The sequence below is a fragment of the Pteropus vampyrus genome, unplaced genomic scaffold, assembly GCF_000151845.1.
Source record: "Pteropus vampyrus isolate Shadow unplaced genomic scaffold, Pvam_2.0 Scaffold54, whole genome shotgun sequence".
Lineage (NCBI taxonomy): Eukaryota > Metazoa > Chordata > Mammalia > Chiroptera > Pteropodidae > Pteropus > Pteropus vampyrus.
The window spans coordinates 7,014,802-7,040,471 of NW_011888835.1; the positions used below are offsets into that span (position 1 = coordinate 7,014,802).

Here is a 25,670-nt window from a genome sequence, read left to right on the forward strand (position 1 = left end):
AAGACACGCATCAGTGGAGGCATGATGCGGCGCACACATGAAGGGCTGAGACAGGGAGGAGAACGAACTGCTTAGAGAATTATCTGTCCGCTAGTCACCGTGGCCAGGAGCCAGCTAAACCGCTAATAATTGGTGGTGGGTTCTTGGCGGAGACTGGCTGTTATCTGGAAACAGGTCTACACGGGCTGTGTGAACAAGGTCAAGGGAAACAGGTCAGGCCAGTCTAGACAATAATGCCTGGAAGTAAACTGGAGCGGACTAGACCGCAGGAAGTGTGGGTCCGCACCCATGGTAGAGGAGATGCAAACACAACTTTCGGTAGCTGTGGAAAACCTAAAAGGAGGACAAGTCAGCGGTGAAGACTGTGGAGGAAGAGGAGTGCCAGGAGAGGTACTCGCCACGTCTCCACTTGGTTTTTCATGCACCATGGCAGTCTCCCTGCTCTCAGGAGACTCCTGGTGCATCTGTTTATTCTGTAAAATGAACTCAGAAAAATCACATTTATGAAGGGATAAACCATAGGCTCAGCCATGAGACTCAAAAAGCCTAGAGTCTCTTTAGTAGGGTTGTCTAACTAGATATGTTAGAAATTTATACGAACATATGTAATTTGATGTATTTTCATATAAATGATAATATAGTATTATGTAAATTTACATAAGTAATTTCACCCTAGGCTAAAGAGCTAGGTCTAAAAATGGAAGAACATAAAAGATGGCTCTATCTTAAGGCTACTGGTTCCATCCTTATCGTTCCCACCCAATCATCTAAAAGAACAATGAAATTACACCAGTGAGTTCTGCTCTGCCAGTCTGTATTTAATCTGTGTCCCAGCCAGGAGGAAAACTGTTGCTTGGTAATGATCTCCACGCAGACCTTAGGAACCCTAACATTTTTCACTCAAAAGCCCAGAGTGGTGATGTGGGGTGATCTCTGCCTCTAACGCGCGGGAGTGAACAGCTCATCACTGCCTACACGGTATGCTGTTGAATCCCAGTCACCCATGAGAGGCCAAAAGGCATCGTAAAGAAAAGGCATTGTAAAGAAAATGGGGTCCCTAAGAACACTCCCAGGTGTGTGACTTACTAGGAGGACTGACAGGACTCAGCATACAGCTGTACTCACAGCTAAGACGCATTACAGCTAATGGATACAGAGCAAGATCAGTAAAGGGAAAAGAAGGCACACGAGGAAGAGTCTCAAGGACGCCAGGCACGCGCTTCCAAGAGCGCCCTCCCAGTCCCGTCGCACAGGGATGTGTTCGCTTTCTCTAGTAGTGAGTAGTGACAACACCTGGGAAATGATGTCTACCAGGAACACTCGTCAGCAACTCACTGCCCAGGGTTTTCACTGGGGACTGATCACACAGGCATCCTCTGCCTAGCGGGTACCCCAAGTCCAGACTCCCAGAAGGAAAGCAGGTGTTTAGCATAAATGACTCTGTGTTGTTTAGGTCCATGAGCCATTCTGATCACGGAGTGAGGGGTGGGAACCCTCCGGAAATCCAAGTTTTGGACACCTGCGGCGGCCGAGCTGGCAAGCAGGACCTTCTAAGAAAAGTGGTCTCACGTCTGCTGTGTCAATGTTTTCTATGCAATGGCCTAATAAGTCCAGCAAGCCCTGTATACCACGACCACTTTCTGGAGATTAATAACACAGGTTCGCATATTAAAGGCTTTGAGAAGTACTGCAATATAAAAGACTTTTATTATTTTTTTTAAAAATAAAACCATTTCCTAAACTCATTTAACAATTGTCTTTTTTTTTTAAAAAAAGAGAATACTTACTCCATCCTTTTGGTTACTGGCATTCTACAGAATACCATTTGGGAAATCCTGAACTAAATATATGAACTTGCATCACTTCCCTGGACTCAGCTGTCACCATTTATGAAATATACCAATGACAATAGCTGGCACATATATTGCTATTACTGTGTTAGGAACTTTTTACACAATAACTCATTAGCTCAGTAAGAGGTTGGACTAGGTAACCTCTAAGTATGTCAAACAGCACAGCAGAGGGTTAAGAGTGCAGATAACTGCATTAGACTGTCTGAGCTAGTGTCCTGCCTTTGCTGGTATCAGTTCTAAGACAATTTTCTTAACCATGAGGTACCTCCGTTTACTCATCTGAAAAATGAGAACAGTACATAGTACACAGCAAATGTTATCAATGTGCTTGTTGAATTCTTCTTCTTCTTTTTTTTTTTTTTCTTATGAAGTAAATGCAGTTTGTTCTGCTCAAACAGTTTGGATCCTTTGCTCTATGCCAGGAATCATGGTGAAGCACAGGCAACAGACTCTTGTGTCTTCAAAGCCTATGGGATGGGATCGTCAGATGAGGGAACCAGAGCAGCCCCAGATGGAGTTCACGCCAGGGACCTGGAAGCCTTGACACCCAAGGCCAGTCAAAGCCAGTGCCCAACTCCAGGAAGTAAATGCAGACGTCACAGGCCAAGAGGCGCTATTCATTTTCTGGAAGTCTAGGACCAAGGCCAACAACAGAAGCAACCTGCTTTTGACTGTAAATAGAGCAAGAGTCTAAACAATCTTCAATTAAACCTGGCAATTTTATCCATGTGCTGGATGAAAGGCAACTCGCAAGGAAATCCCCTCCGAATCAAGACTCCCACGGATCTACATGGTAGAACAAAGACCAGGGAACGACGCCAAATTGAAAAATGACATACTGTCACCAGGAAGAAGCCAATTTTGAATATGCCTCAACACTTTTTCTTTATCCTACCTCAAGCTATCTCCATTTGAGGAATGTTCTATAGAACTGAGTAATCCTTCATTGAGATATATGAAGAGTCAGCAGTGTCATCCTGTTAAATGAAAGACAGTGACATCTTTTGTAGTGTGGAGACAGATACAGGCTGGTGTAAAAGGTGAGTCTGTGTAAAAGACTCCTTGGTGCAACCAGGGTGTGATAAAACAGTTGCTTGAACAAAGAATTTTACAAGGGCTTGGTGAAGAAATTGGGTTGCTATCTCCTTGAGACAATGCTAGGTTTTTCATATTCATAATCGTTCTTACAGATGATTCTTTGTGGCTGTTTTCCTAGGATTCATCTCTTTTTTGAAGTCAGGATCTAGAATATTCCACATACTTCATTGTGCCACGCCTATCTATCCCTAACAAATATTGGCTGGGTGCTTGGCGCATAGTATATGCTCAATAAATGTGTGTTGAATAAATGAAGTCATTTGTCCATGGATACGTCTGCTTTACATATCCAACGGCTGCCTCTTTACCTAGCGACATTTGATGTGTCAAAGCCTCCTACCCTCCAGCAATATGGATTCTCAAAGGACATGGCACTTTGTGGCTAATAATAAGAGCTGCCTTTGTGGGAGGCCTTACTTTGTTTCAGGCCCTACTCCAGGACCTTTAAATGTATCAGCTCTTTACTCCACACGACCACCTACAAGGTAGGTCCTTTTATTCCCTTCACTTTTACAGGTACAGAGCAAAGAAGCCTAGAGAAGAAAGAACTTGCCCAGGGTTCCACAGCTAGGAGGTAGCCGATGCCTCTTCTCTAGCTGCCTCAGTCATAGTATCATAGTATTGACCACATTGTGTTGGGCTTCTCGTGGCCCCAGGCTAGCACACTGTCATGGGCCAGTGAATGGCCCATGACAGTGTGCTAGCCTGGGGCCTTACTGGGATGAGGCAGGGCGGTTCCTCATGTAATTCCTCAAATGATCAATAGAGCAGGTTGAATAACGCATAATGACCCAACTCAAACATTGAAAAAATAAAACCAAGGGTTTTGGGGTCAGACAGACCCGGGTCAAGCTCCAGCCTCCCTAAACTCTAACATTGTCACCTTGGCCATGTCGATTCATTCTTTCCAATCTCGGTTTCCCCTCTATGAAATGGGAATTACGGAACCTACTTGTGGTGTTTGTTGTTGAAGAATGTGAACTGCTTACCCGGCACAGAGATTAATTATAATAATAGTCATTTAAAGGTTTGTTTGATAACCGTACTGCCTAAGATCTGCCTGAGGCCTAGTGGGTGTTCTACACAAATGTCTATGAGATGAATGAATATATATGTCTCAATTTGGAGATCCAATGCAATAAGACCCACACAGAAAGGCTAACCGTAATTTTGGTTGCCTCAAAACAGATCTTGTTTCCAGGATGTAAGCTTCATAAAAAATGTGTAAGTTGGTGTCTAGACCACAACACAGTAGATTCTTAAATGCGGTACCAAAATAGCCATATTCATTATGGGAAACCTGCCTGCCTCTTACCGGCTAGTCCTTCCCTGTTTTACTTATCTTGGTGTCATTCCCAGTGCTGATATTTTACTTTGATCACATCCCGCCATCTCCCTGACATATCTCTGTGACAATCTCTTAAGTCAAGAACACAAAACTGCTCTTTCTTGCCATGCAGGAAAAGAAGTGTTCAAAACTTACTTTTTCCACAACGCCATCTTTATGAACTATATGCTTCTTTCTCTAAATACTAATGCAGAAAAAAAAAAAAAAGATAATTTGGTAAATTTGTATCTGTTACTGATTAAGTACAATGAAGAAATCAACTACATAGCAACGATAGTCAACCCCTTTTAGGGTGTCTGCTGCCTCACAAGGATAGCAAGGAAGACACGTTACAACCCTGCCACTGCCTGTTGATGTTTGGAGCAAAGCTGGGCCAGTCAGAGTTCCTGTCCAGGGAAAATGGAATCAGGATGAGGAGGGGTAGAAAATAATTGGGAGCAGAAAGATGAGACACTGAGAAAGCACTTGAGAGAGGTCTGGCATCTCTAGCCATCGTTAATAAGGGGTGAAAGGCCATCTGCCATTCTGTGACTTGAGTCACAGAGATACAGTGTATAGGGAATGAAGCAGATAGAAAAGGAGAAATAAGTATGAGAGAGGGAGTAGACTGTTGTGTGGATTCCTGCTGGTTTTCTAGTTCACAATCGTATTTCTTCTTGAGGTCCTGCTGTCTCTTTGCTCAGAAGCCCTGTTGAAGACTCCTTCTGTTTGTGTATCAGGAATAATCCCCACCAAGCTCCATTTTTTCCTGAAGCTACCTTCGGATTCCTGTTATTTGGAACCACAAGAATCCTAACTTACCCAATGGCAAAACCATAATTACAATTAGGCTTATCAACGATAATCCTTATATGCATTCAATACTGTGCACATTTACAAACCACTTATTATTATTAATATCTACTACATGCAAGTCCTAGAGTAATGCTGCTGAAGCAGCCATCCAAGAACTAATAATTGCATAGCAGCTGGAGGTTAAAAAGCAAGCCAGGGAGAAAGAGTGGATTTGCCGAAATGATAACTAATATGAGAAGTCATCAAATCACTGGCAATGATTCTGTCTACATGAGCCCATCAAAGCCAGATGATTGTACATCAGTAAGACAGTAGGGAGAACTGTTTCTCTTATCATGAAAGAATAAAACAATGAAACAGATGGATTGATGTTTTTAAAATGAAGATTACAAGAGTACAAAAAAACAGGTGGTTAAAAAAACGGCAACCACCCCCACGGTTCCTAAGAAATGTGCTTCATTCTTACAGATGCCAATAAAGCATTATGCAACTGTCAATTTAATAATGGAAATGCCACCAGAGATTCATATGTAACAGAAATCAAACATAACCGACAACAGGGAAAGGGTGCTGGTGGGGATCTGAATTAGTGAACCGTGTTTGAGAAAATGATTGAGGCAATAAAAAGATCAATAGGAAACCAGGCTATTCTCCAGGACCTAAGGGTTTCTCAGCGGACTATTTTAAAAGAAGAGCATTTTACTGACTCATCCCATTTTTAATGCACTAAGAAATGTAGTTCAGTTGCCTGTCATCACTGCAGAAATGGGAACGAATGGGACTTGAGCTAACTGTAGATTTAGTGGATGACTATGAAAAAGAAACCTGGTCACATACCACTCTCTACTCAGTATAGCCCTGAGACACATCAAGAACAACACAAACACTGTTCCAGATCAGAAAAATACAGCAATTATGATGCTTTAGAAAATTTGGAAAAACCAAGAGAGAGCCAAGAAAATAAAAAGCACCCTTAAACCACCATCCAGAGATGTCACTGTTAAAATTTTGGTATGTTTTTCTCCACTTTTTTTTTCTGTGAGTGTGAATAATATACACTTTTATTTTACTGTATATATACCATTTAAAAATAACATTCTGATCTTCCTGTATATGTTGTTTTTATATTTCTCTTTTCACTTAGTATCTAGCAAGGATTTTCTCCTGTCATTGCATATAATTTCATTGCTATACCACATTCAATTGCATAGTTTTGTCATAATTTAACCAACATATTACATATTTATGTGGTTCCAATTTTATTATTTGCTATGGACTAAATGTTTGTGTCTTCCCAAAATTCATATGCTGAAGCCCTAATTCCTTATGAGATGGTATTAGGAAGTGGGGCCTTAGGCGGGTAATTAGGCCATGGGTGGAGCCCTCAAGAATGGGATTAGTACCCTTATAAGAGATGAAAGAGCTTGCTTTTTCTCTCTCTCCACCACGTGAGCACACAATGAGGAGGTAACTTTCTGCAAACCACGACAAGTTTTCACTAGGAACCTAACCAGCTAGCAGCTCGATCTTGAACTTCCCACTCTCTAGAACCACGAAAAATAAATTTCTGTTGTTTAAGCTGCCCAGTCTATGGTATTTTTGTTCTAGTTGCCTGAAGTAAGACACTATTTTTTTAAACATTGAAAAAAGAGAGTTGTTTATTTCTACTTCCTTTCTCTGTCCCTTCCCCATGGTCCAGTCTTACCTTTTCTGTCCAGCTCTGCTAAGAGAGGCTGAACCATGAGGACTGCATTGCTGCCATGCCTTGCCATCTAACGTCTGGTTGTGTTTACCTAGTGACAGGCAGCAGTGGGAGGCAGCAGGTGAGAGGTCTGGCTCTTCTCTCATTCCTTCCCTGCTCGAACCTGATGGTTCTGGCACTGGTTACACCTGTCTGATATGGTTCCTCCTGTCAGCTGACCCCTGTTCCACAGCTCCCATGCTCCGCGGACTCTGTTACCACAGTCCTTCCCTCAGGTTTATGCTGTTGTTGGTCCCTGGGTGACTCAACAACTCTCATGGGTTCCTCTGACTTCTAAGTAATGGTTCCTTCAAATGACCTTCAGTTTCCCATTTGATTTGTATTGAAAGTGTCAATGAACAACTTGTACATTACATGGTTTAACTATAGGAATCATTTATTTATAAAAAGTATAACAAAATCAATATTGTGTAACCTCTATTCCAAATAACAGGAGGCTTAACGCAAGTAAAATACTCACACCGAACTTGTGAAACAGAGGAGTGGTCTAGACTCTAGGAACTTCGTCCCTGACACTTTCAGAAAGTCTCACTCATCTAACTTCTCTCATTTCCCTTCCATCTGCAATGTCCACAAACCACACACTTCCCCATGCCTTGCAGGTTTTGTTCATGCTGTTACCAAGGAAGGAGTGGTCCTTTAGTTTCCTCCCTATATCCAAGCTCAAGCTAAAGTCCTCCTTTCTTCCTGAATTCTTGGAGCCTAAACCCATCTCTCTTTAGAATTACTGGAGCTGTGCCGTGCAGTATAATAGTCACCAGCCACATATGGCTACTTAAATTCAAATTAAATTATAAATTCAGTCCCTCAGTCATACTAAGCACATTTCAGGTACTCAATAGCTACATGTGCTCAAGCTAAAGTATGTAACAGCACAGAGCTAGAATATTTCCATAATTTCAGAAAGTTATATTGGACAGAGATGTTCTAGAGCACTTAATTTTGTGTGACTCCAATGAATATTAAGTCATAAATACTCTTGTAATTTTCTCCAGTTGCGGAGTCGAGGTACAACGGTCCAAACAGTGCTGGGCACACAGGAGATACTCAGTAAATATGCTTGATGACCTGGTTAATGACCATGACTATTTGTCAGTTGAACATTAAAACACAAAGACCTATTAATAACTGAAGAAAGGGTATAGCGAGAGTATAGACTGGACGATTTGGAGGTAGTGGTGGTTGAGAGTCTTCTAGTACCCACAAGAATAAAGGTAAAAACTCTGTGTCCTATAAAATGTCTTCCTTATGTACTTAAATAATCTAAAATACTAGGAATGATTCTTTAACAAGCTACATATCTTGATCAAATAAAATCATCAAAAGGACCTAAAGGTACGTGTATAGAAGCTTCTATACCATCCTTTAGACTTGCTCACAGACAATGAAAAACTGTCTTTAGGTATTCCTACTCTTCTGACTGTGATTCTGGTTGACAAAGAAACTGGCCTGTGTCAGAAGCAATTTCATGGAAGTGATAAAGCTATATATCTCATACAGTGCCCTCTCTCATCTCGCTGGCTTGAGGTGATTGCAGAATTTTAACAAAAATTCACTGTGTGACTTATTGGAATAGCCTTCTAAAACATATAGTTCAGCCTTATACTAATCTCAGGAAAGGATGTGTTCTTAGATGTGGATCCACTTCTTATCCACCATTTATTCAGATCTGTGCTAATAATCACTTTGCAAAACTCTCTCTTTTAATCCTCACAGCAACTCTGTGAGCTAGGTATTTTTGTCCTCATTTTACAGTAGAAAAAAAAACCTTACTTTCAGAGAGAATATGTCATTTGCCTGAGGTTAAGTAGGTAGTGAGGGGCAGACAGAGCTGGGGTAACAACTTAGATGCTTGAACTCTGAAGATCATGCTTTGTGTCATTCTGTGATAGTTTATCTTAATATTGACAAAAGTAATGCTGGGGATGAGGAGCCGACCAGGACAGGAAATGCCATAAAGCCTCACCATGATCTCTTTCCTCAGTACAGCTTCTTGTCCCACTCAGGTCACTTCCGATATTCATCTGAACAGACCTTCATCAGGAGAGACTAGTGATACACACACGTGCCGATGGACGACGGCTCAGTGAAGGAAGCGCACACAGGACTCTATAAGCCTGTCCATCTAGCTCTCTTATTTGACAGAAAATAAGACTTAATGTGTGTAAAGGTCAGGAATGTTTAGTGGTCAAGTGACTGGACCACCCTCACGGCCTACATATATGCTGATAATTCCTAAATTTACATGTTCTGTGCCGATCTCTATTGGCGTTCCATGCTCAAGACACTTGACTGCTTTCTTTAATGACTCTAAGGGACCTCACACTAACATGTTACAACTGGCCTCTTCATTTCCCAGTCAAACCTCAGCCTCACACTCCCCTTCCGGGCTCCTCCTCAGCACAGGTTCTTTCGCCCAGGTAGCAGCTCAGGCCAGGAACCCGGACTCCGTCCTGATTCTCTCTCTCCTGGCCACATCCAATCCATCATCACACCCTGCTGCTTCCACCTGCAAACGGATTCATCCCCATTCAGCTCAGTGGCCACCACCTAGTTCGATTTCTGCAAAAGTCACCGTCTGGCCTCCCCAGTCCCAACCCTGCCCTCGTCTAATCCACTCTCCACGTAGCTGCCAGCATAATTTCTTAAAAATATAAATGAGATCTCATCACTCCTCTGCTTCAAATCCTTTAATAACCTCTCATTACACTTACTGAGACCCTAATCCAAATCCTTCATGTGGCTTCGAGGCCCTGCAGGCCTTGGCTGTGTCCAGGACACATGATTCTCCCTTGAGCTCTGCGGTCCAACCTGTGGTCTTTGTTTAGTTCCTAGATAATTCTAAACTCTTTTGTGCCTCAGAGTTTAGCACATGGTTTCCCAACTGCATGCTTGCTCTTCCCCTACTCTTCACCTGGCAACCCTCTTTTCTCCTTCTTGTTTCAACTTAAATGTCATTCCAATTCCCCAGTTAGAACCTCTCGTTCCATTTTATATTTTTCCTTCATTACCCTTAACATTTTATCATGTGTACGTGTGTGTACATGCATACGCATATGCATACCTCATTTCCTGTGAGTAGGACCCTAGAAAGGGATGTGCCAATGAACAGTGCTGCAAGGGGCAGTGCATTATGGCCCCTTCAGAGATACCTCCCTGTAACTGGACAATGGTAGCCACTCTTCCAAATCTCACAAAGTTTCATGTACCTCTCATCATAGATTTTTCCAACAACTGGTGGCCAATTTGGGGATATTCATGTTGGCTTTCATTAGTCCAGATAATTTCTAATATCCTGCTTACCTCTATCCTCTGTTTCTTTGAAAGCAATTTGAGTCTTTATAGAAAGCAAAAATGAAACCCTGAAAGCAAATTTGATTCTCTATAGAACCTGAATTTTTATAGCAGTAATTACTTTTTTTTTTTTTTGGTTTCTTTGCTGTAGTTCCAACACTCTTCCTAGCAAGTCTTTTCTTTCTGCCATTATAGTCAAAACTGGTCACCAGATGACAAAATTGATGGTGGGAAGAGAGGCCAGAACAGAATAAATATAAGCAAGGGAGCACAATCGGTTCAAGATATTAGGACAGACTGTTGATTGGCTGAGCATGTTCCAGCAGTATACCGATACTCGTGGGCTGAAATTGTATCCTAAGTGTGCTGTACCAGCCTGCTGGACGGGAGGGTATGGGAGTGCTCGAAGAATGGATAAAACATAGGTTAACATATACTATGTTGGACAGATACAGGTACAAAACAATTTTTGAAAAGAAAATATTAAGAAAGTAGTCACAATAAAGCAGTGCTGCAAGGCATGGCATTAAATGAGACGTGACTATATTTATACATTTCTTTTTAACGTCCATCTCTCTTCTAGGTTCTAAAATCAGTTAGGAAGAGGACCATTTCTATTGTGTTCCCAACTGTAACTCTCCTGGCATGCACCTTGGCACAAAGCAATGATGAAATTTATCCACAGTGTAGCCAGGGTTATAGCAACACAATTAGCATGGTGTCTAAGAGCACGGGCTTTGGAGAGAGCCTGCGTTCAAATCCTTGTTCCATCACTTCTTAAACTGCATGGTCTGATTCAAGTTTCTTATTTTTTTTTGTGTCTCAGTTTTATCTGCCCCATAGGGATAGCCATAATAGCCTGTGCCTCATAGGGTTGTTGTAAAATTAAGATGACAATGCAAATAGAGGGCTTAGAACAGTGTTGATACATAACAAACAAAATTAATTACAGTGATTATTACTGTTTTTGCTAGTCAACCTGGCCTCATGTAGGGCCAAGTATTCTGAGTCTATGAACCCAATTTTGATATGTCTTAAAAGTCTAAATATCTGGAATACTCATTGGGCTGAAGGATCCTTGAAGGCAGGAACTGTCTTGAGCTTATACAGTATCTTGCATTTAATTGGTGCTCAGTAAATGTTTCTCCCATTGAATACTCTATAATCCGCCTTTATAAGATCCGGGATGGAGCTCCTAGGTTGAAGCCATTCTCCTACCTGTGGAGACACTGAATCACCCTTTCCTCTCCACCTGGGTGGTGGGATTTCGGCCAGAGTCAACACTTTCAACATCAGCATCAAGGGGTAAACAGGTCAATTCTTTTTTCAATCTTTTCTTGCTAAGCCCAGGGCTTGAATGGGATAGAGTCTCTGGAGTCGAAGTAATAATTATTTCAATTATCTTTACTCTCACAACACTTAGTGCCTACCAGGAGTTATTTGAAGGATGAGGACACCCAAGTACCACTGGCAGTTCCTAACCCCAGTGTGGGTTCACCCAAGGGACCAATAACTCCCAGAAGAACCGTCTCTTACAACAGAAGCTGCCAAGCTGTCATAATTTTAACTCTTATTAAGTTTCAAGGAAGACAACAAAAGGATGACTTAAAGATTAAAATTGTGTCTATTTATGGAGTAACTCATTAAGCTGTTGGAAACTCAACCTTCAAGCCCCTGAAACCCAGTTTTGTCGCTAGACCACTGAAGGTTAAAAAAAAACAAAAAAACAAAACTAAACAGATGAAGTCAAAAGCTCGCTTATGCTACAAGGGGAAATTCCAGTGTGTGTATGAAGGACCTGGTTTTTCAGCACAGCACGTCAGAGCTGCTCTTTATATACGCAGGGATTTTGCCGCAAAGGATGGGTAATTAAGGAGTTCATGCGTGTGGCTGTGAAATCACCAGAAAGTCTAAATAAAAGTCTACCTATGCTGGGTGGGCATCAGTGCCCATTTCCACCCTTTCAATAAGACAGAGAACTACTTTAACTGCACTTGTTATTTTTTTTTCCTGAAAAAAATTCAAGGTAACATTTACCTCTTTCAGTATGTGTTCTGGAAGGTCAGGGCAGAACTCTTAAGCAGCACGGTGTCAGCCTTCTGGAATGGGAACGTGACTCACTCATGCCAAAAAGACTTTGGTGAATGTCTTGTGCCTAGCCTACTTGTCAATTTCAAGGACTGCATGTTTATCGCTGAGTCTCGTTATCCAGCCCGACACATAGTAGGTACTCTATAAAAATTTTGTATGAACGAATAAGTACGTTTTTTCATTTTAATGTCCTAAACCACCTATTATATAATGCTAGACATAGACCATACTCAATAAGTAATCTTTCAAAAATCTGAAGGGAAAGATTGGGTAGAATTGAAACCTCACACCATCATTTACTATTTTAAAAAGGCAAGTAAAGACACACAGACGATTAAAATATTACCTTTAATACTTTCTTAAAGTCATAAGGGGTCGGGGTGATAGTATCACCTACTTTCTTGCTCTGGCGCACACAAGTACACGTGTGTGCACAGACATCTTCAAACACGTATTCTCATATATGCCTAGATAACATCTACACAAGAAGACAACCATTTGCACATTTGTTAATCACGGCTTTGTTTATATAGCGCTTCTATAAGGAGAATCGTGGTTTCTGAGCCTTTTAAACTAATGTAAGAGGCATTTTTCAGTTCATTCTGTGAGCAAACATGATGAGCCCAAGTCCCTGCTAAGAAATTCAAGCCTAGAGAACTCGATAAATAAGTATAAATGAATCGTCTGACTGAGTGACATTTTCATTTAATTAAAGCAGAAAACCAGCTCTAAAACAAATGATTACCCCTGACAATGAAGCAGACACTGGTCCTTAATTAATAAATTTCTAATAGTTCTTCTCCAGGCTGAGAGGAGTCTTTAGTGAAGGAGTACATTGAGGAGGAGAGGAGAAGTCAGGCAGACTCGGAGAAAGAAAGGGAGAGGAAGCACAAAAGATAATGCATATTTAAACTTTTAAAAATAGAAAGAAAATTAGAGACCATTTATTTATGCCTTAATACATGCCAAATCCTGCCAGACCAAAATTATCATAGCAAAGCTCCTGTTTAACAAAACAAATACCCAAGTCTCAGGAGAGGATCAATTTAAAAAGAAAACAAAACAAAATGAATTTAGGTCAACACAATTTCTTCTGCTATTATTTTATTTCATCCTCCTTTCCATGGTGTGGTCTGAATTTTAGGGACACAGATGACAAGAGAAAAATCAAATTTCTGGATACTTAAAAGGACAAATATCCACATATGTAGTTTACAGTAAACACAAATCACGAAAACTAAACTACCTGAAAGAAATGGGACGAACTGTAATAAAAATATATACTCAAATGTTTCTCATATATTTTCAGACTCTTCATCGATGTTTAATAGTTTTCAGTGCTACACATCTGTTTCACTTTTCTGATATCACGTGGAAAGAGTGAGCCTTCAGATGTGTAAATCAAAGCCACATCACCTCTTACACAGCAGACACTTGAAACCTTTGAGGTCACTGTTAATAATTTTCTGTGCACTCATTTATGCCGAATCAATTTCAATTACATTAATTAAAATGGCAACTAGCGAAATGTCATGTCATTGATCTAACAAGATGAAGATTACTCAGAATGTTTGGGGGCATCGGGAAATGCTAAGCTGGCACTTCTGCTTCATTAGGATGTCAAGTTGGGAGGTAAACAAATTTGATTTCTTGGTGCCCTAATATCTCAGGTATGGAGGAAGCAGCTCAGAAAAACCATATACCTCTCATTCTTAGCAGCCCCAAATAATGGAAAATGAAGGATGGAGAATGATAACTATGTGCGATAAGCAAGCTGCTAAGAGAGATCTTAATATTTATTGTTCCTTCATCTATCACTACAGGTTGCCTAGTCTCATGAGTTGACTCCTCTCCATCCCCACTTGCCACTACCCTCACTCAGGTTGTCATCCTTCCCTGCTGTAGATTAATGCAACAGCTTCCTAACTAGAAATCTGTCCCATCTTATCCTTCTCCAGTGCATCTTCTTATCTTTTATTATACAAATCTGATTAGCAAAGTCTTTGGTTCAAAACCTTTCAGTGGCTTCCCACAGTCTTTAAGGAACTTTAAATTCCTTAAAAAGAGCAGGCAAACAAAGCATTCACTTTACCACTGGGCCCCTCTCTTCCCTTTCCAGCCTGTATTTCTATCTTCTTCCTCCCCTTCTCATTCTCCCATGGCCCTCTCTGCTAGCCTTCTTTATATCCCTAGAAGGCACCAAGCCTCCTCTTCTTTCTTGGCCTCAGACCAGGCTCTTCCTCTAACTGGGGCATTTTTCTTTCTATAGTCCCCAAGCCCTACCTGCCCCAGTTAATACCTCTTCCTCTTTTAGATCTTAGCTTCCTGAGGGAGATTTTCCTGATCTCTCCCAGTCAGGGAAGCCCCACTGCTTACTCACTCCCCAAAGGATAATTAACATCCTCTCTCTCTGTATCATTCATCATGTTACTATGATTCTTTGTTTGATGAGTCTCTTCCCCATTAAAATGTAAATTCCATATATCTGAGAACCATGTCCATCTTGCTTTCTGAATTTTACCAACACCCAGGAAAGGCTTGACATACAGCAGAAACTCAGTGAATACACGGTTTTTAGTAAACATACTTTTATGACATGGTTTACCTATCTAAGGTTCTTACTGTCTTGGCAATTTTATATTTGATGACTGAAGAGAAAATAAACACACACTGTTAATTATAACACCTGGCTTGATTCAGTGGTCACTTACTCTTTAAACCTTTCCTGACACATTCCTTCTGGATTGGATGCCATTCCTACACGATCCTAGAATTCTATGTTTATCTCTGTCATTCCTCACGTCTTATTCATTTGACTTCAAGGGCATGGATTGTCATGTTTATCCCTAACGCATAGGCTATAGTGCTGGGTACATGGTAGGATCTCAATGATGTATTTTCGATGAATTACTGAATGAATGACTGTGTAATTACTATTACACATGGATTTAAAAAAAAAAAAAAAAGCTCGGTACTAGGAATGAAGGGGTTATTTCAGAGAAGAACAGACGATGTTAATTCCTGGCAAGGGCACAAGACTAGGATGTGCACAGAGCAGTCTACGTGTGTGGTGCTTCCTGGATACAGGAGAACCTGCACTGTGCAGTGCTTTACTCCAGGCACTGAGAACTGGGGCTCCAAAGACAAAGGCCACAGAGAATGAAGCTAATATACGGTACTAGAAACAGATATTCTAAAGCACATAGATGACATATTTTTCTGTCTTCTCAGAAAAGCCAAACCGGCTCAGTATACCCCTGAAAATGATTCTGATTTTCTCTCATCTAGTCTACAGTCCATTTGCTATTGCAATTGCCTTTCTAAAAAGATCACAGGAGATTTGAACACCATGGACTGAAGAAATCAACCAATGTCGGTAGTGGAAAGCCCACATGTCATCTCACAGTATCTGTCATTCATGATCCTTCAAATCCACAGTCAAACCATAAGGTCAAGGTGAGACTTGTACAAACAATAAACATTAAATATATTGTTTACTTCACCTATGACATTTAAATGCAAATAGGTCAATGGTAAAGACTGCTGAGGTTGGTGATTTCTGTAGAGGTACACATGAAGCATCTGGAATCTTTGGGGTTCCCGAAAGGTTACTCTTCACCATGTACAAGATACCATTAAACACGGAGCTGTACAGATGTAATGACAAGGATAATTCCTGGCAGAACATGTCCAAATCAGAAAAATAATGCGCGGTGCTTCTTCTACATGCTGCTTGGAGGGGCCATTGGGGGCTCTCAAAACAGGCAGGTATTCTTCTACCGTGAAGAATGCAACGGACTAGAGGCAGGGGTCCATTTCAAGCCTCATTTCAAACAAAACACCTTCTTGAATGAACTGGCCATAATGGACCCCCAGAATGTAAATGAAATACGAATGGATGCTAGCCAGGATGCCTGTGTCACAATGCTAGCCAGGAAGCCTGTGTCATAATGCTAGCTTCTATTGATAAACTGACATGTGAGCTTAACAGTCTCCCAAAGAAGCCTGTGCTTTGGCCTCTAAATATAAATCTCAGACCACAGAAAATTTCTCTAAAGGCTCAAACACTTGATAAAGTTAGGAATATTCATGGTTACAAAATTGTATAAGAGAGTGTAAAGATTTTTGAAATGTGTTGGGCGGTGGGGCGAAGGGGTGTGGGGGTGCTCAACAAGATAGCAGTTTAAAGAAATACTGTCTTGGAGACAACTGGGAAGAAACATGGTTGGCAGGTCATAACCAAAGATCACTGAACAGAGCAGTGGTAATGAGAGACCCCAATCACAGAAGAACAATCTGCACAAGATTCTAAAAGATTACTGATCTAGCATCCTCATTCACCATTAGCCCCTGGGCACTTAACTGGGTTTTAGGAGAAAAGATTCATTTTACAGTCACTTGATAGTGTCACTCAGGAGACCACTTAAGAATTGAAAATATTAGGCAAAACGACTCAAGGTGGGTGGGTATGTTATACATTTAAGAGCTCTTGCCAAAGGTATGTATGTGTGTGCGTGTGTGCGGGTGTGTGTGTGTGTGTTTGTACTGGTCAAGGCAATACAAAAAGATCACAAGGGAATAAAAGAGATTCTGGGCCATGTTGCTCATAGAGAAAGATTATCCAAAATGGTTTTGTAGCTACTCTTATTTATTAATTAAGAATCCATAAACATTGACATTGCACTCACTGTTTTAAGATCAAGTTAAAAATGAAACAGAGTTAGCGAATAAGAGAAAAGGGCAACAATTAAATTAAAATCAGAAATAACTGAGGATCTACTCTCTGTTGGGTACTGTGCTAGGATGTAGAGGACAGAAAAATCAGAAGACAACTGAGGTTTTCTATGATTTACAGGGGAGATGGAAAGACAGTGTGCCACCATGCTTTTGCAGAACTCTTCCTTTTGCTTCATGCCGGCCCTTACTCATCTGCCCAAACTTTTATTCTTTAAGATCTAGTTCATGTGTTATACCTTTGACAAGTATTCCCTTATCCTGCCTGTTCCCAAATGAGGCTAAGTTCCAGTTCTGTGCTAAGCACGATACATCAGTGCGTCTCTATAATGAGATACACATCCGATCCTCGTTGCTAAGATTGGGTACTCCTTTTTATTCTTACTACCCATCATAAAGCCTTGTGCTCAATGGTGGAAGAACAAAAGGATACTGTGTAATAAATAAATACATTATTAGTCTGAATAAAGTACTAGAATATAGAAGAGGGAATGACTGGTTTTGCCTGAGAGAAGAAATAAAGCTTCTCCGAAGAGGTGCTACCTAATCAAGGCTAAGGCCTTTCATGAGTTTTATTCTACCACATTCATAACAACTCCGTGAAATAGAGCCAATCCCCGTTTTTACAACTGAGGAATCTTAATCTCTGATAAGTACCTTGCTCAAAGTTAATACATCTATAAAATGCCCAGAATGGCTTTCTTTTGGATGCTAAAGAATTTGGATTTTATTCTGTGGGCAATCGGGAGACATCTAATGTTTTAAGGAGGAAGATAATGTGGTCCAAAATATATTTAAATTAACTCTGGCAACAGAAGTAGAAAGTTAATTAAAGGAGAACAAACGGGTCAGGGCAGAGACTATAGATCAAATAATAATCAGTAGGTTATTCTAATGGCCTATGAAGGAGCTAAAGAGAGATGAACTGACACAGTGGCAAGGATGGTGATGAGAGAAGAAAAAAACTGGAAGCCCATTTGACAAGCAAAATTCAGAGGATTTGGTCACTGATTACGTATTGGTGAAGGGAAAAGAGCAATTACAGGTGACTCTGAGTGTCTGTATCAGGTAATGAAGTGAGCAAGGGCATCATTAACCTTGAGAAGAAATACGGGGGAAAGACAGGCCGGGGAAATGGTGAGAAAGACAACAGGGCACATTTTGTATATTTTTGAGACATCAGTGGAATATTTAGGGGTTCATATCTTTTAAGGAGATTAAAATGAAGATCTGCAACTTTGGAGAGGTCTAAGATATGTTTGAGAGCCACTATGAAGCAGGGGATGGTCAAAACAATGAGAGTAGATGAGATTTCCCAGAAAGCATGCAAAATGAGAAGAGCAAAGAGGACCCATCCCTGCGGGCATGAACATTTGGGGAGGGGTAAGGAAAGGCAGCTTGCCACCAGCCTCAGAAGGAGACATTAGGAAGAGAAGAGGGGAGGCAAGAGAGTTGTTTTCATGCTCATGAAGACAGGTGAGTACCAAGGCGGACAAGCTCAATGGAACCCAATGATAAGGCACAAGAGCCAGGCATAGAGAACTGATGTGTGGACACCAGATCTGTAACACCAGTGACACTACTCAGTAAGACATGAAGGCGTGTGGAAATTCAAACGGTGTAATTTGAGAGATACTAGAAAAGACCATTTCTCAAATTCCTTTCACGTATTCATAGAAAGGAATCTGGTTGGCTCATACTTTCTTCCCCAGGAACTGAAAGTATTATCAGATTTTCTTCCTTAGAAGAGAGACAAAGGAAGCATTTCTCAATGACATTTGGGGAAAGCCATGTCCTGTTGTCTGTACACAGGCGATAATTTTTGTTGTTGTTGTTCAATTAATGAGTAAAGTGGAAGCATGTTTGACTTAAATTTACTTTGAGACAATTCACTAGAAACTCTCAGGAAAGCAGGGGCCGCTTACATGGTGGTGGCGCCAGGAAGCACTAGGTGGGACTTCTGCGAAGATACAGTAATTTTCAGAAATTTTTCAATATTTCCGTGTGTATTAATGCCAGTCTCTAATACTGTTATTTCACTTTTATTATCTTAAGAATACTGGCCAGGCAGTGACTTATAAAGCTGAACACATATTTATGCTACTACCCAGCAATCCCACTTCTAGGTACTTATCCAGCAAAATAAAAACTTCTGTTTATTAAAAAGAATAAACCTGTGTGTGAATGCTTATTATAGTAGCTTTGGTAATATTTGCCCAAATTATAAACCCAGATGTCTCTCAACGGGGGGACAGGTAAACAAACTGTGGTATATCCATCCAATAGAATACTAAGCAACAGAAACAAATGAACTAGTGATACACACCACGGTATTGATAAGTCTCAGTGTATTGTAGCAAGCGAAAGCAGACAGAATCCACAATTCCATTTATATGACATTCTGGAAAAGGCAAAACTAAAGGGACAGAAAAGATATCAGTGGTCCCGGAGACTGGAGGTAATGAGAAGAGTTAACAAGAAAGGGAAGCCAGGGCAAAGTATTTTTTCATGTGATGGAACTTTAATTTTACGTCTTGACTGTGGCAGTGTTTACACAGCTGTGTGCATTTGTCAAAACCTGCAGAACTGTATACCACAAACGGTGAATTTTACTGTATGGAAATTATACCTTAATTAAAAATAATGGAAAAAAGAATACTCATCTGGAAATTAGAACTGGGATCCAGTCTCAGCTACGCCACTAACTTAGTGTGTAACCGTGGACTATCCTCTAGTCCTCTTTGGGTCTCGGTGCCCAAATGTGTAAAATGAGACTGGGGAATTTCTCAGAGTCTGTTGCTGGGTTCCATAAAGACTTCCCTTTTTAAGTTAGTGGTGGACCAGATGGCCCGTTTCAATTCAGATGGACTACTTCAGTTGCTGAAATATCACTGTGGGGGGACCGGACTAAAATACTCAGTCTGTACACATGGTTCTGAAGTCCTCTTGGATTGGAAAGTAGTGTTTCTAATTTGTGTTGTTCCAAAAGATGGAGCTTTGGGAAAAGTCCATCTGGTCATGCAATCGCAATTAAAATTTGACACATGTATTTGGACAATGTGGAAAAAGTCTTTTGGGAAACTCTGATGTTTAATGAGCTATAACGGGCCTTGGTAAACAATCATGCTCTTTTTTTTTTTTTCTTTCTTTTTTTCACTTTGTAGGCACTAATTAAAAAGGCAGTTGAAGATGGAGGTATTTACTACCTTCATCTGCTTTATCCTCCAGTGGGAACACAGCTTTCTACAGCATGAATCTACCCAAACCTCACAGTAGCTGTTATATTTTTATACTATCCATGTTATTTGTAGCCAAGAAAGGCGTGGAAAAGGAGCCGGAATGGCTCCATATGATAGTGTCCCTGGGTTTGGGGAAAACATTTATAGCTTAAAAGGAAAGACACTAAAAATAAAAACAATAATCTTGATAAAAATGACATTAACACCTTACATTTTTAACCTTGCAAAGTAGGGGTCCACAACTATGCCCAGCAATTGTGTTCATAAATAAAGTTTTATTAGAACATTGCTACGTCCAATTCATTTAGGATTGTTTGTGGTTGCTTTCGCACAGGATGACCCACGAAGACTAAAATACTTACTATCTGCTGCTTTACAGAAAGAGTCTCCCAACCCACTTTCACAGACTACGCCATGAACTGATGTATGCCTTCCACATAAAACCTCATTTAATCATCTTAGCAACGCCATGAAATAGGAATTATTACCCCCACTTGACAAATCAGAGGCGGTGAAGTACAATGAAAAGTTTGCTGTGGAGTCAGACAGACCTGTACTATGCTTTTTACTAGACGTCTGACTTTTTGTCTATTACTTAAATTCTCCATTCTCAGTTTCCCCATATATAAATTGGGGCTAACAACAGTATCGATTTTGGTAGGGTAAATGTCATAAGTTGATGTGACAATAAGTGCAGTGCTTTGTATACTGGAAACACTTAAAACTCATTAGCTATGAGAAAAGCTTTTAGTATCTCTGGGGGTTTTTCTTCCTAGAAAGTTGTCATTAGCATTAATAAAATGCTAAGGATGCCCTTCATATGCTTGGTTATAGATTAATTTGAAGGATCTCAAAATAGTTTGCGCCACTGCTCTATGTTAAATAAGGCAACTTTCTCTCCATCTCTCATGAATCAAGCAAAAGGAAAGTATAATAATGACGCTTCTAGCTCTGCAATGAATTTCCTAGGAGCCAACTGGAGGTGCCATGACGAGGTGGAGTTTCCTACAAGAACGCGCAAGCAAGCCAGCCCACCAGATCGACATCCTTACTGTGCCTCGGATGGGACATAGAAGACCAAAAGACCGTGTGGCAGAAGGAACCACTTCAAAAGCACCAAAGGAAATGGCATTAAAGCAACATTGATTATGTTGCTTGCAAATGTCATGTAGTTACAGGGCCAATGTGAATAAAAGCAGGGAAATCAAAGGCCAGGATTTCACCTGAAGGACATCTCTGGCTTCAGATGATGAGCTGTTTCAAGATGAGCAATTTCTGTCATGATTCATTGATGGTGCCTATAAACTAATATATTTACTATGCATCCACCATACACATTTTTAAAAAGCCTTACAGTTCTTGTCTTTTCATCGGCACCCAGAAGGAGGAGAGCAAGTAAAAGGAGGGCAAATATTTAATTTTACTTGTGTTCGCATAACTCACAGTGGCTAGGACCAGCTCCCCGAGTCCATTTATCACTGTCTTGGTCCTATTACTGTCCTCGGGCTCCTGGCCAAATGGGTGAAAATGACTGGTGCAAAATCAAAAGCATAGAAGAAGTTTTAAAACAGCAGTCAAAAGCTGGGAAAGTAGGCTTAATTGTCTGTTATTTTATTTCCACTAGAAACATGGAAGAATGAGCTTTCAGATGGGCACGTCTGATTTGGAGATCTGATTACAAACGGATGCAACTGATTTGATGTGTGTATGTGTTTCATGTCTACATCCAAAAGAATGCTGTTCACTTGTGAGAAAATCTTTAGAGTCCATTCATTTGTTTCATTTTGGAGCTGATTTCTAAATTTGTGGCAGGTTCTTCTGAATGCTCCCAGTGGTGGCGAGACTTCATATTTTGAGGGTTCCTCTTTGGAAATGGTGGCCGAATATTTAGCTCTAGATATTGTAAATAAAGTGGGTAATCAAGCATGGTGAAACATGGTGAGTCAACAATAAAGCTTGGAAAAAATAACCCAAATGAAAAATAAGCTAAGGATATGAATACATTTTTTCCCCACAAAGAACATAAACAAGTGGTCAATAACCACAATGAAAATGTGCTCAACCTCATTAGTCATCAGAGAAATGCAAATCAAAAGCAGAGTGATATACCACCTCATACATATTAGAATGGTTATAATAAAAAAGACAATAACAAATGTTGGCGAAGGGGTGGAGAAACTGGAACCCTCATGCATTGGTTACTGGAACGTAAAATGGTACAGCTGCTTTGGAATACAGTCTGATACCTCTTCGAATGGTTACTGATGGAGTTATCATATGACTCAGCAATTCCACTCCTAGGTATTTACTCAAGAAAAATAAAACTCACACACAAATGTTGAAAATGGCCTTACTGATAAGAGCCAAGATTCAGAAACAATCCAAATATCCATCAACTAATGCGTGGATAAATAAAATGTTATAATCCTATAATGGAATATTGTTTGGCAATAAAGAGAAATGAAACGCTGACACACGCTTACTACATGGGTGAACTGGGAAAACATTACCCTAAGCAAAAGTAGCCAATCTCAAAAGACCACATGTTGGAGGATTCTATTTATAGGAAGAGTCCAGAAGAGGCGAACAGACAGAAAGTAGATGAGAGGTCTCCAAGGGCTGGTGGTTGGGGGTGTTGGGAGGAAATGAAGAATGACTGCTAATGAGTGATTTTTTTCTTTTTAATCGAGGTAACATTGGTTTATAACATGACGTAAGTTTCCAGTATACGACATTATAATTCAATATCTGTGTATAGAATATAGCATGCTCACCACCAAAAGTCTAGCTTCCACCCTTCAATTCTTATTATAGCAAAGCTAGACCTAAATATTTTAAGGCAACACTAGTTGTCTTTAGAATTTCTATTATCAGTCAAAAAAAAAAAAAACTTACCAATTTTTTTTGTTTTATGTTTTACAAAGAAACCATCTTTTCAATAAGGGCATGGATTTTCTAAATGCTGTCTGACATAAAATGAATTTGAATATTAACATGTAAAGGGCAAGCAATAAAAAAGAAAGGTAATGTGAGTGCAGACAAAATATCCAAGTGCTAGAGAACATGACCTCTTCAAAAGGGAATGGAATGAAAGAATTCAAGATGCACAGGTTTTCAAAGCTAAAGAAAGTGACAACAACTGAATTGAAAAGGCTGAACTTAGCATTACCTTCCAGAACACAAACATATATTTAGCTTAATAGACTTGAGAACTATCTCAGGAAAAATCTTATATATTATGCATCTAGGGCAATGAAAGCTGGAGAAAATTATTTTGCAAAGCAAACACACTGCAGGCTGACAGTGGTAGAGATAAAAAAGAGTCTAAGGCACACGTGTTAAATTTAGGTCTCGTTTTTTACACATCATCACAGGAGGAAAACAAAAGAGCGGAGGGAACCTCAGACACTAAAGAAAACCTGGCAGAACGACGCTTGTGATTGAACCTTAAAAAATGTGTGTGTATTTTTTGGTTATAACCGTAATATGGATTTATACTAGGAAACTTGGAAAATATAGAAAAATATAAAGAAAAAAATAAAATCACCCACAATCCTATCACCCAGAAAGAACCATTATCAAAATATTGGCATATTCATTTGCAGTCCTTTTTCTATGTACATATAAATATATGATTTTTTATAAAATTAGGTTCATATTATAAATAAAACTTTATACATGGCCTTTCCCCCATACTTCCTATTACTTCCTGAGTAGTTTCTCAGGTTGTTATATATTCTTTGAAGAAGTAATGTTAATTACTGCTTTATACTGGATCTTATGAATTTAAGCGGAACCATTAGATTCTTTCCACATTGCTGGACCTCTAGGTTGTTTCTAATTTTTCAGTTTTATAAATAGCACTGTGTTAGGCTTTCCTGTGATAAATCTTTGACTCTCTATTTACTTTTTAAAGGAAACCTAACGTATATCAATACGTCAAATTCAAATTCAAATCCCTCAGTGTACCCGTACCTATAAATTTACCGTTGGAAGTCTCTGGAGACAAGTGCAAATAATGCATAACAAATAAACAATTCTATTTTCATACTTGAAGCCTATATGTATCCTTCTGGAGCAGTCATCTCTCAGGCAGTACATTACTACCTCTAGGCAAATGGACTATTACTGAGTTAATCTAAATGCAATAACATGAAACTTGGCTGACCCAGATTCCCCAATATCAGTATGCATGCAATTACAATACTTTAGATTGAAAGATACTCTAGGCTCTCAAAATTACATATTTTATCCACCTTTCATTTAACACATACAATGAGCATTAAAATAAAATAAATAAAGGGTTATAGCCAATGGAAGTTGATAGCAACCAAATCTTATGTAGACATACAAGTTCCAGATAGTGCAAATTAAGGTTTGCTTCAAATTCCAGCTTTATGCTGTCACTTTCAGTTAAAAGACTCTTAAGTGCTCTCAACATATTGAAGTTATTAACGATTCTTGTTTAGAATTATATGGTCTTAATATTCCAGCTTTAAATTCCCTATAGTCCATTTTTTAAAAATGGTTTTATTTCCAAGATTCTAAATAGGGTTCTCACAAACTCTGAAATGTGTACGTGTGTACGTGTGTGTGTGTACATATCCATATACCTATAAAATGGTTTTCTCTCATTAGTCAGAGACAAGCAAAGTAAAACATAACAAAAATCCCACTTATAATCCCTGGTCATATGACTATAGAATCATTCAAATTCCAAGGCCTCCCCCAAACTGGTAGTCAGACTAAGTTAGCGTGGGCTGCACGGAACAGTTGTGCAGACTGTACACTGTATAACTGTATGGGGTACAACTGTATTCTGATCTTTGTGACTAGTACTCTCTGGGATTGTGCAATACACAACCTATATAGCTGTATGTGATGACCTTGAAATTAGCTCAGATAATTCTGTTTGCCCATCCATTATATATTTTTGCATCCTTCCCCATAGCGAGCTGTGAAAAAGATAAGTTTTAGGAAGGAAGTGGCCTTTAAGTCTATATACATTTTAATTGAAGGAAATGCTGCATACAATTTCTCCCTGGCTCCACTTTCCACTGGCGGTAAGTTTCTTCCCTCCAGCCTCCCCTTCCGTCCACCCACTAGGACGCGGCGGGGTACCTTGTGTGAGTAACTGTAGGTTTCTGACTTCTTCCCGCACCTTCAGCTGGAGCACCTGTTGTAAGATGTGCTGCCGGAGGTTCTCCTGGGCAATCCCCATTCGCTCAAGCTTTTTGTCGGTAAGTCTCAGCAGGGCTCGCCCTGCAGGGTGTCAAGAAATAAAAAGAAAAGCAAGTGAACAAGGGCTGGAGCAGGATTTCCATCTTAGCCTTGGCTAATTCTGCTATAACAGAAGTTTCGATTTAAACACAAACCCTTTAGAATACAGGTCTCCCGTTATTCTGGCTGACAGGAATGGATGATCTGGATAAAAAAAAATTGGCAAATTTAAAAAG

At 40.0% G+C, this 25,670-nt stretch overlaps 1 protein-coding gene across 9 annotated transcripts in view; it reads right to left on the bottom strand.

Annotated features, from left to right (window-relative positions):
- The window catches only part of SAMD12 (sterile alpha motif domain containing 12), a 369,255-nt gene that overhangs the window by 125,795 nt on the left and 217,790 nt on the right, over window positions 1-25,670 (bottom strand). For 5 of the 9 annotated variants that reach the window (XM_023530789.1, XM_023530787.1, XM_011360376.2 and 2 more), the window contains exon 4: window positions 25,336-25,476. In XM_023530789.1, the coding sequence (XP_023386557.1) occupies window positions 25,336-25,476 (141 nt within the window). Of the gene's footprint in view, window positions 1-18,853; window positions 18,936-21,804; window positions 22,110-25,113; window positions 25,170-25,335; window positions 25,477-25,670 lie in introns of those variants that run through there. The other 4 variants (XM_011360373.2, XM_023530786.1, XM_011360375.2 and 1 more) reach the window with 3 other exon arrangements.